Source organism: Microchirus variegatus (assembly GCF_963457635.1).
Source record: "Microchirus variegatus genome assembly, chromosome: 9".
Taxonomy (NCBI): Eukaryota; Metazoa; Chordata; class Actinopteri; order Pleuronectiformes; family Soleidae; genus Microchirus; species Microchirus variegatus.
In genome coordinates this window covers 6,807,425-6,826,340 of record NC_139810.1, presented here as the reverse complement: position 1 = coordinate 6,826,340, position 18,916 = coordinate 6,807,425, and the positions used below count along the sequence as shown (strand labels likewise).

The following is an 18,916-nucleotide window of genomic DNA, read 5'->3' as shown; positions in this document are numbered from 1 at the left end:
CATTGGCGGCCGCTTAGGTAAAACTGCTCGTACGTCGGACACGTCTCGTTTTTCAAGTCTTCGACTGACCAGTGCGGAAAATACAGTCTCAGCAGACGTCGGTAAAACTTCTCGGGTTGCTTCTTCTCCGAGAAGTGAGGGAACCTGATGATGGCGGCGTTCCCTCGAGTCCGTTTCTGAATGTAGCCTTTGTTGTTTTGGAGAGGAATTGCGTTTTTGCCTTCTGTCTGGCGGCCATAAAGAATTCTGTACTCTGAGGCAAATTCAGCCAGACACATGTATTCAAACTCGGGTGTTGCTGGTCTGTCCTCATACTTCTCTGGCACGCCCGACATCCACACTGCCTCTGCGTCTGCTGGCATGCTCTTCAATCTGCTCATTGGGTAACTCATTCTCAGAGCATCGTCATCAGTCTGCACAAAGATGACGCTACGGGTGCATTTTTTCAAGGGCAGGCTGCAAGTCCGTGCCACGGCCTCTTGAGCGCTTACCTCTCTGTGTTTTGCGTACGCCTGCATGATCAGCTTCATCTCGTCTCGCTCGTTGACGCTCGTTTTCTTCACCTCGCTTATGACTGCATTCAGGTGCTCAGTCATTTCGTGCTCTGGTTTGGACAGGTAGGACATCATGTATGCCATGCAGCTGTAGTCGTCGACAACATACTGAATGTCCATGTTGGCGTTCCATGCCCTGAGCAAATCTGGATTGTACGGATTGATCCAACAATCATTGGGATGGCGTTTGATGTGAAGCACATTCCCAATGGTCATATCAAACACGGCGTTCATGTACTCTTCACGGGTCAGATTGCATTTCTCAAGCAGCTCTGACAAGTCCTTGAACGAAGCGTTTGGATCAGAGAGCAGACGTCTCATTGGCTGCAGTTTATCTCTGGCCTCTCTTTGCTTCTTTAAAAGTGCTGTCCTCTTCCTCTTGTTGCCTGCACTTTTGGCCTCGTTTCCACTCTTGCTTTGCTCCTCGTTGTCGTCCTTTTTCTCCTTATCGTTGTCATTGTCGTCATTGTCGTCATTGTCTGGGCACGGACATGCGAGGATAGTTTGGTCCATGGGCAATTTGGGGAACCCAAATCTGCATTCCACGTTGCCTTTCCTGCATGACTTTGAGTGGTTTCTGCTGTGAACTTGAACTTCAGAAACAATTTTGTGCAGCTCAGGGTCCGTGTTCGGGTCGGGCCTCGCACATGAAATGTACCGGTCGACAAATCTGTACACGTGCTCGTCAAAGTCGTCTCCCAGCACGGGTGCATCGTTGATCCAGACCAGCATGTGAATGTGTGGGCTTCCTCTGGCTTGAAATTCCACACGGTAGAAATAATCCTTCACTTCACCGATGGGTTGAGCAGGAGACATGATGAGGCTCGTCATGAGCGCATCAACTCTCTTCTCAAACATTCGCATGACAGTGACAGGATTGCTGCGGAGAATGTCACATTTCGCGTTCCAGTCCAGCTGTGAAAAATCCACTTGTTCTCCTTGTTGGGCTTTTATGGCCTCTATGACTTCAGGCCATCTCATTTCGGCAGCAGAGAATGTCAGGAAAAACGTAGGCCTGCCCAACTGTCTGGCCATAGCGTGAAGATCCTTCAGCGTTTTCTTCCAATACGCTGGAGTTCCTCTGAGGGGCTGCATGAAGCGTGTGGCATGTTGACTTTGGATGAGCCTCTCCACCTCATTTTTGTCCTGAAGCATTCTGTTGGAAATGAAGCGACCGTCTTTTGTCTGGGTTTTACCTTTGCGCATTTGGATCGACATGCTGCTGGTAGCCAAATTCGTTTCGGTGACAAATTGGGCAAAGAAAAGGTAACTTTGGTCATTTGCAAATCGGAAGTCTGCAGAGAACAGTCTCACGTTGAAGTACATGCTTGGGGACAGTTTGATCAGTCTGATTTCGTCCAGCGTGTTTTGTCCAGTTGGGAACTGCACAGGAAATGCCATGGATTCAAGTTTTGGTATGGTAAAAAATCCCACAGGTTTGTTGCCTTGGGCGGGTGCAATGCTAAATATACCACTACCATATGACATTACTTCCTGTGCAATGTCGGGGGGCTGCATGCAAGTGTCCAGGGCCAAACCGGGTCTCAGTTGGTCCTGTTCACCTGTTGTGGAAGTGGGTGCAGTGGCTTCCTTTTCTCCCTGTGCAGTGGTGCTCTGCTGGGGCTGTGCAGCGTCGTCAGACTGATCAACCTGCTCCGTGTCCTCTTCGTGGTCGTCTTGGACACTTTCAAAAGTAGCACTCTGGTCTATTTCGATGTCTTCGTATTCAGAGTGCATCTCCTTAAGTGTCGCAAGTGCGGCGAGTACATTCTTCATGTTGACGGTGTAGAAGAATTGATGACCTTTGTAGTTGATGCGTCTTTTCAGCTTTACCTGCAGCAGCTGAGCTTCAGCGTTGGGTCTTGGGAGACAGTTTACAGTCGATTCCACCTCTGATGGCACACACACGACAGCGCCGCGTACTGCTCTTTGCTGTCCTTTGGGCAACGCGACGATCTTTGCGAAAGGCAGAATTTTGGCAATCAACTGTCTCTCGAGCACATTGAGCTCAGCGAGCTCTGGGGGGATGTCTGCTAACTCCAGGCTGTTTGCTACTGCGATGGATGGCATCTCTCCTCTCATCACGTGAGTGTCACAAGTGGGGCAGATCCACTCCTGCAGTCTCTCTTTTGGAACAGTACAAGGAGTTGAGCATTCATCCTGACAAACGTGAACATATTTTGCAGTCAAGCAAGCAGATGCCACGTCTGGGTTTTTGACATATTTGGATCTGTTGCACGGCTTGACTTGATTGGGAAAGAGAACACGGTGGCAGCTTGTGCAGGGACATGTGGGTCCCTTGCGAGTCGTCTCTCGGAATGCAAATGTGGCCGCTTGCATCACAGGGTTCACGACAGGCTTTGGAGTTTTCTGCTGGCGCTTCATCAAGTGTCTGTACTTCTCTTTTATTCTCTGTGCACGCTGCAACCTGTAATGGATTTGGAAGGTTGCATTTGAAACCAACTTGTTCCTTCTGTGTTGGATAGAGCTCTGTATTCGGTGCAATCTGAAGTCAGGGTTACTGTGGTATCTGCTGTGAAGAGTTTGCTTCTTTTTTAGCCTGTACTTCTGGTCATGTGCATACTTTGATGTGCTGTATGCTTTCTTGTTTTTGCTGACGTCAAGAGTGGTTTTGTATCTCAGCACCATGTATTCCTTGTTTCTGCTCTGAAAATCAGGATCTCTGTTTCTCTGGGCCATGTGTTTTTTCCGCCTGCTCTGAAAATCAAGATCCATTTTGTATCTTCTGGCCATGTTTTCTTTCTTTTGTGCTTGAACATGAGGCTTGGCATAATACCTCTTGTATGATAACAGTCTCTGTTTGTGGTAGTGACGGTCTTCCACATACTTGGTTTTCATAGCTTGTTTTTTTTTTTTTCGAACCTCTGGGCAGGTGGCATATTTATTTTTTTCACATTGACTTTTTGTCCGAGCTGTGGGCTTTTGTTGAGGTTGTGCTTGTTCCTCTTGGCCTTCTTTGATCGCTCTGCGTCGAGCTTTTTGTCGCCGTTGTTTACTGATTTTGGTGACATTTGGTGCAGCCTCTGATGTTTTGTCTTCCACACACACTGTGGGTGGTGCAGGCTGTGGTGACTTCTCCACACACACTGTGGGTGTTGCAGGTTGTGGAGAGTCCTCTACACACACTGTGGGTGGTGCAGGCTGTGGTGACTTCTCCACACGCACTGTGGGTGTTGCAGGTTGTGGGGAGTCCTCTACACACACTGTGGGTGGTGCAGGCTGTGGTGACTTCTCCACACACACTGTGGGTGTTGCAGGTTGTGGAGAGTCGTCCACATTGCTCTCTGCGACATCTGCTGTCACATTGATTTGTGGGGGTGCTGGTGAGGCCACTGCTCTTTCAAAAGAAACGGGCACAAGTTCGTAGCTAGCATCAGGGCCGCGCTCTTTGAAGAGCTTGTTGAGGTGGTCAGTCAAGCCACGGAGATGATTGAAAGTCAGCATAATTGCTCTTCCATTTAGGTAAGGCAAGCCTCTTGCATTTCTTGAGTGAGAGTCAAAGATTCCGTACTGGCCTGATCTGGTGCGAAACACTGCAAAGCACTCGGGGGTGACGAGGAGCAAAGCAAGGTTGACATCACTTGACAGACAGTCCAGTTGGGCAGCCAGGGGCAGAAACCATTGACTTCTTGATGGGCTGCTCACTTTTTTTTTCAAATAGCCACATCTCACATCTGACAACCGTACACTGTAGATATTTCCATCGGTTAGAACTTGGGTTGGCAGTTCCTCTACAGTCAAGTGGTTGCTTTGGAATCTCTTGTCAACCAGGAGCTGTTGCTTAATGGCAACATAGAGAGAATCTCCATTTTCAAGCACTCCATCAAGGTCAGTTGTGCTGAAGTGAAGGCCCTCATTTTGAAAGGCCAGGAAGGTTAAAGCAATACAGGTACACTGATGGTTTCTAGAGAAGGTTGTGTACCTTGTATCGTTCTGAGAGTGACTTGCCCTGAGAGAACGCTCCTGCCGTCCGACCGAAGCCTGAAAATAAAGACAGAATTGTTATTACACTTATCATGCATTGTTCAAAGTTGAATTAACTTTTAGTTGAATGGCCAACACATTTTTTATTCAAGTCATTGTGATTTTCAAAAGTACTTCATTATATAGCTTTACACAGAAGTTTCTTTGCATTCATTTTTTTCCTTTTATTAGTGTAGCTGAATGTGTGAAATGTCTTGTTTTCATGGACCCAAGCTGACATTGTTTCACTCTGCAGAAGAGTAATAGTGCGAAATGTAAAAAACAAAAAATATCTCAGAATTCATGCCGTTTGTTTTGTTGTTTTTTTAACACGCAGCGATAGTAGTCTCTTGTATGCTTGCGTCTCCCCCTTTAAAAACACATTGAATGTGGAATACGATTGATGTCATAGCAACAAACACTACATGTTGTTCATGCCCACACATATTTATCCAATTAAAGGTAAAACTGCAACAAACTGGAATACAAGGTAAAGAAATAAATCAATATGACACAATATAAAATTAATGCGTTTGCTGTTTTTGCCCTCCTTTTAGTTGTATTTGTATTGTATTTGTCACAGAGAGAAAAAACAACAACAGTATAATATACATTTCTCTGGCGTGCTGTCGCTATGGAACCAGGAGGAAACTGTTGTCATACACATGTGCTTGCCTTCTTTACTCCTGAGCAGTGCTCACCTTAGCAGATACTCCACCTTGTGCCCAGGAGAAATCACACCTGTGTGCCATGTGTGCCAATTCTCAACAACACAAATTGGAGCACAGATACTATTTTGTGAACTACACTGCTACACAGAGCAATACACAAAAAACTGCAGATAATAACCTCTTAGCATTTGAATTTAAAAAAAATCTGCCACCAACACCTAAAACACAGAAGGATAACCCCGGCAACGCAGGACCATGAAATAACTGATTAAATAGTGAAATAATTATATATATGCATATATATATATGCATATATATATGCATATATATATATATATATGCATATATATATATATATGCATATATATATATATATGCATATATATATATATATATATATGCATATATATATATATATATATATATATGCATATATATATATATATATATATATATATATATATATATATATATGCATATATATATATATATATATATATATATATATATATATATATATATATATATATATACATATATATATATGCATATATATATATGCATATATATATATGCATATATATATATGCATATATATATGCATATATATATGCATATATATATATGCATATATATATGCATATATATATATGCATATATATATATGCATATATATATGCATATATATATGCATATATATATGCATATATATATGCATATATATATGCATATATATATGCATATATATATATATATATATATATATAATTATTTCATTAATAAGCTTCTAATCGATTGTCAAAATAGTTGACCATGTCGTGATAAATCCTAAAATTCTCAATGGAACACATGGAAAATAGTATCACCAAGTGTCACAAGAATTTATTTATGATGGCATTTGTCAGAATGAATCTAAAATATGTTGAAAGACTGAGGAGAGAGGTCTTACTTTGCACAATGACTAAGAAAAATGTAACAGATCTGAACAAGGAAATGCAGGATCCACTGGTGGTGATGACAAAGAATTATGATAAAGCCAATGACTTAATAAAGTTAAACCCCATTTTTATTTTATATACAATTGAGCTGAAAAAAATTAATGGATTACTAAATGAATTGTCAGCTATTATGATAAGCGATTCATGGGTTGGAAGATTTGTTCCTAGTTAAAACAAGATTACTGATCATATTAGCTTCTTAAATGTGAATATTTCCTGACTTCTTTGCTCCATATAACAAAGAAATCATTACATCTGAATCATTTTGGTTTGTGGACAAAACAAGAACATTGGGGAAGGTCATCATTTTCAGGTTTGACAAACACACATTTTCAGACATTTCATGGACCAAACCATAAAACGAGAAAATAGCCACAGATTAATCAATTATTATTAAAATAGTTGCAGTTATAACATACAATAACTTTCATGTCACACCATATGACAAGTTTAGGGACTAGTACAACAAATGAGTTAATAAATCAAGATTCAAGTACTTCAACATGTACTTTTAGAAAAAGAACAGTCAATACAATATAACAAAGTCATTTTCACCAGTAGTATTTACATTTTTTTGTTGTTTTTTTAAGTTTCATGCTCAAGCGTCATCCGGTGTTTCTTAATTAATGACATACATGTATTTAATTACAATTTTTATGAACGGACACAGATAAAAATCCTTTAATGGTGTGTTTTGAATAATTATTGACACAAGAGTATTTAATTAATTACCATAGTGACCAAAAAGAGAAACCAGACCTCTCTGTGTACTACTTATCCCAGAAACCTTTTTGTGAGCTTAACAGATCAATACATTATAATTCTAATCATTATTTAATGGTGGATTTTAATGAATGAGTGACATGTATTTAATTCCAATTTTAATGAATGATTGACAAATGCAAGCAATAATTTGATAGTGTTTTTTGAATGTAATTTTGGCACCTACATAGAAGAATGAATTAGTGTGTGTGTGTGTGTGTGTGACATGAATACGTACCATTCTAACAGGGTAGTAGGAGCAGGTGGGTGCAGTTTCCACTGTGATGGAGGGTTTTGCTGGTGGTTTGACAGTTCTCCCCATCTGATGAAAATATGTATTCAGCAAACTTAATCATGGACAGAAATGACTGATATAAAATTACATTGATATAACTTGATATTTAAAAACAAATTTAAAAAAACAATGAGATTAAAGTCAGGTCCATATATATTGGGGGTGGAAACTATTCTACAGAGCACTACTTTGTTATAGGCTCAAAATTTTACATTACTTACATCCAAATCAAATGAATGGTGTAGGAATTACAACATTTTCGACATGTGCCTCCCACTTTTTAGGGGACCAAAGGTAATGGGAAAAACTGAACAATCATAAATCAAACTTTCATTGTTTAATACTTGGTTTTCAACTGATTTGGATGTAAATACCCTCCAATTAAAGCTGCAGTTAAACCACATGTTTGTTTCATGTCGAATCCATTGTAGTGGTATATAGAGCCGAAAAGAAGAGAATCGTGTCGATGTCTCAATAGTTATGGACCCGACTGTATGTCTTGAAACATAATTTCCTTACCACCACAGGCCTGGTTGGTAGGAGCCACTCCTTGTCCAGCTCCACCTTGGAAAAACAAAACAAAAAAATCAAGTAGCTGAATGAGTTGTATGTTTTTCTGCACTTTATTTCTTTCTACACCTTTAAAACGTGTATGTTGAATATGGAATACAAAGTAGGTTGTTCATACCCATGCAGGCACACAGAATTATCCAATTACAAATAAAACTGCAACAAACTGGAATACATGTTTAAAAAATACAATAAATAAATACATGGAATTGTGACACAATCGAGTAATTATTTAGTAGTGTCATTAATTTAGACAGTTATGTCATTCATTCAGATTTTTCTGAATTAATCACAGAGAGGAAATAATTTTTTTGCGTGTTTTAAGTAATTAATGGCACATGAATGCATTTAATTAATGACTATAATATACATTACCATAGCAGCTACTCCACCTTGTGGCCAAAAAGAGAAACCACACCTCTCGGCACAGATACCGTTTTGTGAGATACACTGCTCAATACATTATAATTCTAATCATTATTCAATCGTGTGTTTTAATGAACGACACGTGTATTTAATTACAATTTTAATCAATGATTGACACATTCAAGCAATTATTTAATATTGCTTTCAGGGATGAAATTTTGGCACCTCCGCAGAATAGGGGATTTGTGAATTTTGTGTGTCAAACTAAAACGTACCATTCCAACTGGGTGGTGGGAGCACGAGGGTTCATCCTCGAGGGTCAGGGAAGTTTTCACTGGCGATCTCATAATTTTTACGATCTGAGGGTACACAGCAGCAAGTTTAGAAAATCTTCAAGTGACACAGTGATCTCGCTAAGCAGGAGGTGGGAAACGTACCTTTGCAGCCGGAGACTGTGTGGGGCTAGGTGCAAGTCCAGTCATCCAGTTGCGTCTGGTGGGTGAAGGTGTCCTAGGCACCTGTAAACACATGATGTTAAATGTCAGTAAAATGAAGCTTGCCACCTCGTGTGTTGTCTTAATACGTTATGCTTTGTTCAAAGGAAAATGTGTCGAGTATGCTGCAAGTGTTTTAAATGACTAAACTGTCAGAAGGAACATACTTGCTCAACAGTAGAGTGCGAGCAGGACGCTGCAGGTGTTCTGGGCTCTCTGGGTGGTGCAGCTGTCACCTACAAACACAACAAACCAAAAGGCTTTTTGTTACACAATATACTCAGTTGATATTAAACAAACTGATAATTTTAAGCAAATTTAAAGAGGTAAGAAAATTTTTTTTATGTTAAAAGGAGCAACCTTGCTTCGTGTCCTCTTGCTTCCGGTTCTCTGCAGACAACAACAACAGAAACAAAACCTTTCATTAGCCATATCTGGGAAAGTTATCAATTACAACAGTGATGCATTGGCACTTTGACAATATTGGCAATTTTAGATTGCATATGGAAGGAAGGAAGTCTGTACAACAATGAAAACAACTATAACTTCTTAAAAAACAGTTAATACACACAAAGTCTTAACTGTACAGTACCTTTGGAGTAGGAGGGCTGACAGCGATGTCAAGCTGTGATGGAGCAAACTGATCCATCGCATCCAAGACATCACTGGAGAAGATCTCAGGATTCACTGGAATGGGATGAGCCTGTGACATGGCTGGCTGTCCCTGTAAAAGACACGTGTAAAATGTGAAGTGGTGGTTACTTTCCTTGTCAAAATGGCAAAACTCTACACAGCTTCAGGGTCATCAGGATACAGTGTGTGAAACCTTTACCATCCTGTCTGGTCCAACAACTGTCCACTCAAAGGGGTTTGTTATGCGAGGGACAGTTGCTTCTCCGGTCACCACCAGCCTTGGGGAGAAGTGTCTCGGAGAGGATGGTGGAGGTGAAACTTGTTGTGGTGGAGGCGAAACCTGTTGCACTGGATCAGTTCTGTCAAAGTAGTTGTACGCAGCACGCCACAACAACCCCGCCAGGGTGCTCATCCCTTGCTTGTCACTGAGATGCACCTGCAAGAATGTGCATTTACAGTTCATTTATGTCCAAGAACTGGCCAAACTTGATATTAAACATTACATGTGCCCTTTGCCTCAACATTCTACTTACATCGTCTCTGCACCACAGCCAAGGCTCAGAAAACTTAAAGTGCTCAAAGGTGGACAGGTACGGGACACCTTCAAACAAACAAACAAACATTCATCGATCAAACAATTAATTGCAACTTTCAGCATTTGAGGAATGACTGATTCATTTTATCAGGTTGGCTAACAACATTTAGGACATTCGACAGGTATCTGCACTTCAAATTATATCCATGTGTACATACCCATTTTAGCTGCCACACGATGATACTCCTGCCTCAGGAGTTCTTGCATGCCAACCTCAACGTTCAGTCTTGGAACAAACTCCACGACAGACAGCTGTGAAAATAAGAAATCCCATCATAGCCATTGAAATGAAAGAAATATCGCTTTAAAAAAAATGTACATTTTAAAACAAGAAATTCACCTGAGGCCAGCGACTACGGATAGTAGTCAGAAGATTGTTGAAGTCTTTCCCTGATTGGGTGATGGTGGTGTTTTTGGCTGTCAGGTTGTTGCCAGGGGCCAAAAGACAGACCAAGTCAGGGATCCGATCCAGTTTAACGTTCCTGACCTCAGTCCTCAACTGCTCCGCAGTGGCCCCCGGTGTTGACATGTAGCCAAAGGAGTACTTTCCTTCGACCTTCTTAGAAACTCCATCTACGAAGCCTCGTAGATGGGAGTCACCAATGACCAACACAAACTGCAACATGAGAAGAAATGTGTTTAGAACAAGTGTCACAAATAATTCATAGAATAAAGAGCTCTGAGCATAAATGATACAGAAAGACATACCTTTTTGTTTGGTGACTCGGCTGGTACAACCTTTTTGTGTTGCAGGCCAGTGAAGTCTGAAACTGGCCATGGTTGCACTCGCCTACGATGACCAGTCCCGTGACCTATTTAGAAACGAGGAAGAAAAGAGAAAAAAAAGGGCTGTTCAACTAGTAAACATTATTTATATAAAGACAACAATGAAAAACAATCAATCACATAAACCCTCCACAGTAATAGGTTACATACAGTTATGGGAAGGTGCATCATCCAAAACAGTGGGCCTGGCAGGTGGAGCCCCTTCCTGGAGTCCGTCAAGGTCCAGCTTCGTCCAACGCAGCTTCTGGGCCTGGGAACGCTTCCCCTTCCGCGGCATCCTGGGAAAAAACTGGGAGAAAAAGCTGGGAGAAAGCAGACAAGGAGAGAATAGACTCGCAGAAACAAAGTTAGTAGATAATACAATGAGCTTGTACAATCTAAACTTAACTAAATAATCTAAACTTAACTAAATAATCTAATCTAAACAATCTAAACTTAACTAAATAATCTAATCTAAACAATCTAAACTAAACTAAATAATCTAAACTAAACAATCTAAACTAAACTAAATAATCTAAACTAAACTAAATAATCTAATCTAAACAATCTAAACAATCTAAACTAAACTAAATAATCTAAACTAAACTAAACTAATCTAATGTAAACTAAACTAAATAATCTAATCTAACCTACTACAAACACTAAACTAACTGCTTAACTGCTTACCCTAACCCTAAAAAAGTTAGTAGATAATACAATGAGCTTGTACAATCTAAATAATCTAAACTAAATAATCTAAACTAAACTAAACTAAATAATCTAAACTAAACTAAATAATCTAAACTAAACTAAATAATCTTAACTAAACTAAATAATCTAATCTAATACAAACACACTAATCTAACTGCTGAAACAAGTGCTATAATAATACTGGACAAACAAAATGTGATAATGTGTAGGGTGTAGGTGATGAAGATGATGTGTAGGTGATGAAGATGAAGAAGGTGATGAAGATGATGTGTAGGTGATGAAGGTGATGTGTAGGTGATGAAGATGATGAAGGTGATGAAGATGATGTGTAGGTGATGAAGATGATGTGTAGGTGTAGTTGATGAAGATGATGTGTAGGTGATGAAGATGATGTGTAGGTGATGAAGGTGATGTGTAGGTGATGTGTAAGTGTAGGTGATGAAGATGATGTGTAAGTGATTAAGATGATGTGTAGGTGTAGATGATGAAGGTGATGGTGATGAAGGTGATGTGTAGGTGATGTTTAGGTGATGAAGGTGATGTGTAGGTGATGAAGGTGATGTGTAGGTGTAGGTGATGAAGATGAAGATGATGTGTAGGTGATGTAGGTGATGAAGAAGATCCTCGATGAAGTCTCTGTTGTAGTCTCTCGCCAGAAGCTCAAGCCAGCCAAAAGAGGCAAAGGTAAACTGGTATTGCAATCTGAAATTCTTCAAACATATGAAAAAAGAGACAGAGGTAAAAACAGGAAAGATTATGTAGTGGATACAGCAAACATTTACAGAGAGCAGAGAGATGACACATCACACTGTCACAGGTAATGACACGGCCTAAATTCTTGTGATAGGTTTCTAGCTATTTACTCAATTTCACATCGTAAAAAGTTATCCACCAATTATACAATCAAGATGTTATTTAAAAAAAACCAATAAATAAAGATATAATATTTTACAGCTTGTAACAGTGGTTCAACAGGACTTTCCACAAAAAACACCTCCTCATTCATTTCCACTTTTGTAACTTTCTACTTTAAAATGTTCAGCTGAATAAGGAGGTGATTTCTGTACAGTATAATAACTTTCTTTAAAAATTAACCACATAAAATACACACACAAGCACACACACACACACACACACACACACACACACACACACACACACACACACACACACACACAGGAAGCCAGCAAAACACACCTTACAGTGAAAAGAAACCATCTCATCACATTATTCGAACCTTCTCAGATAAAACAGCCACCTTAACATACTGTGTAATATAATATATACAATAACCATAATTGTTTAAAAGTGTTAACGAGCACACACACACACAAAGCCTGCAAAATCAGTCACAGACACACATATCACAGGAATTAAAAATATACCAATGTACACATTTCCACTTCATATCAAGGACATTAACGTCAGACACGCACACACATGGCCTAACGCTTAATGAGCTACATCATGGCTTTAAATAAACCCTTAAACAAAAGAACCAGACCTCCTTCTATGAACAGCAAATTTAAGATAAACTTGGATTGTAATCTCCAAATATAAAACACGCTTTACATACACAAAGTGTGTCTCACAGTCTAAACATAGCATAGCATAACATAGACCACCAGATCTCCTTCAAAAAACAACACATTTAAGATAAACGTGGATTATAATCTTCCAAAACACGCCTTAAATTGAAAAGACAGTCTCCCCACATTATTCAAGCCATCTCAGATAAAACGGTCATGTTAACATACTGTATAATATAATATACAATAGCCATAATTGTTTAAAAATCTTAAGGAGCAGAGAAATAGTGAGTGTATGTGTACACACACACACACACACACACTTATAGACAGACAGACACACAGAAATATTCCACACATTTTTATACAGTTTAACAACTTTCTTTAAAAATTAACCGCCTCGGGCAAACACAAACACACAAACACACACACACACACACACACACACTTATAGACAGACAGACACACAGAAATATTCCACACATTTTTATACAGTTTAACAACTTTCTTTAACAATTAACCGCATCGGGCGCACACACGCACACACGGGAAGCCTGAAAATTCAGTCACAGACACGCATATCACAGGAATGAAAAATATACCAATTTATACATTTTCTGTACAGTAAAATAACTTTCTCTAAACAGTTCCGCTTCATACCAAGGACATTAACAACGTCAGACACGCACACACACATGGCCTAACGCTTAATGAGCTACACCTGGGCTTTAAATTAACCCTTACACAAAAGAACCAGACCTCTTTCAATAAACAACACATTTAAGATAAACTTGGATTATAATCCCGGAAAACACGCCTTACAGTGAAAAGACACAAATCTCCCCACATTATTCAAGCCTTCTCAGACAAAACGGCCACGTTAACATACCGTTTAATATAATATATAATAACCATAATTGTTTAAAAGTGACGAAGAAACGAGCAGCTTACCAATGACGCGCTTCACACACACAGTCTAAAAATAGACACACACGCACTGCACACACACACACAGCTCCAAGCAACGCAAACACATGAAAAATGCTTCCACACTGCGTCAAAAGTAATGAAATATATACCTATTTACACACCGGTGTACAGTAAAATATTTTCCTCTAAAAAGTGCCCCTGAAAAACGAGTGAATCACAAGGCCACGGGCACACATGCTAACGCTAATAAGCTAACGCTAACGCGCTAAGGCTAACAAGCAACACGAACAGCCCGTACAAACACAAGTTTAATATCGACGAAACAACTTTCTGACATTAGCACATTCACATTAGCAGTACAATAACACAGTTTGATAATGAAAAAGTTGAGCTGTGGTTGTTTAAACATTTTAAAGAGCAGACAAATACACAGAGCGAACAGAAACACGTCATTTACTCACCAGAAAAAATGCCAGTCTGAAGAAGAGACGTCGTCCAGACACGTTAGAATGTCACGGACCAATCAGAGCTCACCTGGAATAATAGACCATTGTTCACTGACCAATGGCAGGTGCAGCACATGCACTGACCGTGACTCTCTGGTGTCTGTGTCAATTTACCACGCGTGAGCTGGGGAGGAAGTAGTAAGAAACATCCAGTTTACTTTTCACAATCAAATTTTTTTTTTTTTTTTTTTTTAAACATCTTTTGGCGCATTTCCACCGGGTTAGAGTTAGGACTGCATCACTAGAATCAGGTAATTCAAAATATTTCTCCCAGCCCAGCGCAAAACGAGTAAATAAATTGATATATATATATATATATATTTTTTTTTTTTTTTTTTTTTAATGAGAGATTTTCATTTTTTTTTTTCGAAATTGTGCCAGTTGAATTGTCAAATCAGCCACTACATGCTTCAAATCACAGTAAAACCATAAACTTTGTATTTGAATTAGAGCTGTACAGTGTACATCTTCATTTTCTGATGTACTCATTATGGAAAGTTCTACACCTCCATATTACAATAACTGCTGATAGTGCAGTGGTTAAGTAGGTAAACTAATGTCTAGAAGGTTGCTGGATTGAATCTGGCCAAAGTCGTTGTTTTTGACCTTGTTATTGTATAAAGCATAATGAGTTGTAAGCATTATTAATACATAAAACATCTTGCATAAAGCATAAATACTAGTGCTGTCAAACGATTAAAATATTTAATCGCGATTAATCGCATTATGACAGATAACTCTCGATTAATCGCAATTAATCTCACATTTTTATCTATTCTAAATGTTCCTTGATTTCTTTTTGTACCATTATTTTTCCTCATTTTAATACTCTTATTAACATAGAAAAGTGGATTGGCTTGCGTTGTGTAAATGTTATTTGCATATTTTGGAATATACTGTAGTGTAGGGCCGAACAATAAATCTAAATTGCAATACAAGTTACTGCAATTTCAAGACACAATATTTATAATATAATATTTGTTCAAGCCAAAATAAAATTTTGGATGAATTATTAGATTATTACACATTTTATTCTAAAGACTGAACCACCCTGGCAGACAAACTAATCTGTTACAGACTAAACATTGATAATGGAAGTGTTCACTGTCCTAAGAAGAATAGCTGCACAATTATGTGTGTGTGTGTGTGTGTGTGTGTGTGTGTGTGTGTGTGAGTGCGTGCGTGTGTGTGCGCAAGGAGCTGTGTGTGTGTGTGTGCGCGAGCGAGGAGCTGCGTGTGTGCGCAAGCGAGGAGCTGTGTGTGTGTGTGTGCGTGCGTGTGTGTGCGCGAGCGAGGAGCTGTGTGTGTGTGTGCGTGCGTGTGTGTGTGCGCGAGCGAGGAGCTGTGTGTGTGCGTGTGCGCCAGCGAGGAGCTGCATGTGTGCGCGAGCGAGGAGCTGCATGTGTGCGCAAGCGAGGAGCTGTGTGTGTGTGCGTGTGCGCCAGCGAGGAGCTGTGTGCGTGTGTGTGTGCGCGAGCGAGGAGCTGTGTGTGTGTGTGCTGTAGGAGGTACGAGAGGTACATAGGAGAAGCAGGAAGTAATGTGTTGTTTACATTAGACATTACAGATATAAAGTTTCATGCAGATCGGTCAATGTACAGCAAAGTAAGTCGGCACTTCCTGGTTAAGATGGCCGACTTCCTTCTGGGTCAAGGGCGTGTCCCTAAACATGTCCATGGAAGGTCCATTGTCTCACATATGGTGTTTGATGCAGATCTCTCAATGTAAGGCAAAGTTACATTTAACTTCCTGTTTCGGGTGTTCCACTTCCTGTAGTGAGGTCCTGATCATGTTGTTGACCGTTTCCCATGTATGTGTATGTGGAAATGATTGCACAGTTTTTTGGGATTTTTCTTGCTATGGTTACTCGAAACGCTTAGAAAAGACATAGCCAGTGTTTCCCGATCAAACTGCACGTTTTGATATAGGATGTGTGGGGGTTTTCTCAAAACTGTGGGATGAGTTGAGTGTCAAAGTTTGTGGTGGAGAAGTACATTTTACTGACAAGCCCCTCCCCCTCCCCCTCCTCCTTACCTCACGCACACACGCACCTGTGTCTCTGTCGAAAACCTCAGACAACAGCGAAATCAGCACCATTTAAAGTTGTCATATCTCATGAACGGTAAATGATAGAGCTAAAATTCTTGGTTTGTGAGCGTCACAAGGCTCTGAGCAGCGTCCACATTTAATTTCGTAAGAAACGGGTGAGAATTGACCGAGTAATGACAGTTTTAATATGTCCTGAACTTGACTTTTCAAAAAGTCCAAATCTAAATTTTTAACATGGCAGTCGATGGGGACGTTGACTGGAACTCTCTGTGCAATTAGGTGATTTGAAGAAAAACCGCAAGTCGTATGAAAATAAAAACAACACACAGGGTTAGCCAACAACCATAGCAACATTTTGATGTAAAAAATGTCTGTTTAAGTTGGAAATTGTGGGCAGGAGAGGAGTTTGTTTGGAGATTTTAAGTGAATAATGTTCTACTTCTCACTACAGTGTACACTCTAGCTACCGCCCACGCACGCAATACACACCCATTATAAAAATTAAAAACGTATTTTTTTTTTGCAAAACTTAAACTGCGATTGTGGAAAAACCGTAATATGTATCGAAACCGTGACTTAGGTGATAAAAGTCCCAAGTCTTGTGACCCGTTTAAAGTTCAAATCACGTTTCTACGTGAAAGTATGACGACACTATGAGGCTCCAAAGCGGGCTTGGTTTGTCGACTTGTTCCGTCCGTTTCCCATTCATGTCTATGTGGAACTCGTTAAGGGTTTTTCGCGATTTTTGTCGCCATGGTTACGCGAAACCCTTATAAAAGTCATAGCACACGATTCCCGATCAAACCGCACGTTTTGATATAACTTGTGTCAGGGTTTTCTCAAAGCTGCGGGACGAGTTACGCGGCAAACTTTTGGCGGAAGAGGAAAATCAAGCGGAAAAAGCGCGAAGGATTATAAGAGATGCTTGCTCCGCAATGCATTTAGGCCTGAACTCTAGTTCTACTAGAGTTGAGGCCCTAAATGCATTGCGGTGCAGGCACCTAATAACATAGTTACGACATAAGAAGAGGTATTTCATTAAAAGGAAAAATGCTTTCTTACATTTTTTCTTCTTACCCTCAGTCCAAAAACATGCAGATTGTGGGGGATTAGGTAAATTGGACACTCTAAATTGATCGTAATTTGCCCTATGTCAGCTAGGATTCATCCATTATGACCGTACTGTGGAGGATAAAATGGTAGAAGATGGATGGATAGACATTTTTTAGTGTAGTGAAGTGGTTAATAAAGGGGCCATATCATACAAAATCTACTTTTTAATCATTGTAATACTTATATTTGGGACTCTGGAGGCCCTATGAGTCAGCAAAGTGTGAAAAAAGCTGACTCTGTCATGTTTTTGTGGTTCGCCTCCGTCTAAGTACAGGAGATAAAACATGCGATTTTGACTTCTGCACTCATTCCTACGTCACAATGAGACATTCCTGGAATTGTTGTCTCGTAGAGCTCCGCTTTGTCCCTGAAAAACGCGAGAGTGCAGACGAGGGCAATAGTATCTGGAAGAGTGGAAGTCTGCGAAGTGTTCTATTCTTGGCTGCACAGTGCAGCACAGAGTTCTACACAAACTTCCAGCCTCAGAGGATTTACATTTAATATATGACGGCAATGTGCCCGGCTAGAGTCGGCAAATGATGGCTTTCCCAAATGCTAACTGCTGTTAGCTGCCGTTAGCCTCAGTGACGCTGACGTAGTTTCCTGTGTCTCATTTGCATTTAAAGAGACATGCACTCAAAACAGAGCGTTCTGAACAGGGCTGTTTTGGCAGAGTGATTGAACTGCTGTGGTGCTTCATCCTTAAGGTGTTTTGAGGTCACTAGGGAACTAGCTTAGCTTCTAGAAATAGGGTATAATATGTCTACTTTCAGGAAGTTTCCAACCTCTTGTGACCAGACAAACTGACCCTTTCACTGCTATCTTTCCCTCTGTTGACACGACCACGTTCTTCCTTATTCATCCTCCATCCAGGGCCTGCGAGCAGCAGACAACGACCCCACTGCGCCTCCCTACGACTCCCTGCTGGTGTTTGACTACGAGGGCAGCGGCTCCACCGCCGGCTCCGTCAGCTCGCTCAACTCCTCCAGCACAGGGGACCAGGACTATGACTACCTCAACGACTGGGGCCCGCGCTTCAAGAAGCTCGCCGACATGTACGGCGGCGGCGGGGACGAGGACTAAAATCTGCCCGGTCTCACACACACTCCCACACACACACACAAACAAACACACACTTACATACACACACAAAAAGCTTGTCCCGTCAGCTGGCCTGCCACGCTCTACCCCGCTAATGTCCAAGGGGGTCTATAACGCCCTTATTGAACACACGTTAACAATGACTACTTCACGCCGACCAACCAATCAAATTAGTCGCCACAGTTTCCCCAACAGTCACCTGCTCTAAGTCTTGTCTGACACTGAAACAGAAGCCCTGGATTTCAGGCGTCTCATAGTTTCAGTTTAGGGTTTAAGCTCAATGTAAGTTC

General features: G+C 40.5%; 1 protein-coding gene across 1 annotated transcript in view; it reads left to right on the top strand.

The window, feature by feature from the left end:
• LOC310931514 (cadherin-4-like) overlaps positions 1 to 18,608 on the top strand; it is a gene marked incomplete at both ends in the record, with an annotated part of 340,574 nt that extends 321,966 nt beyond the window's left edge. The window contains one exon of the mRNA XM_083894688.1: positions 18,399 to 18,608. Coding sequence (XP_083750814.1) covers positions 18,399 to 18,608 — 210 coding nt within the window. The remainder of the gene's footprint in view (positions 1 to 18,398) is intronic.
• Between the last annotated feature and the right edge of the window lie 308 nt (positions 18,609 to 18,916).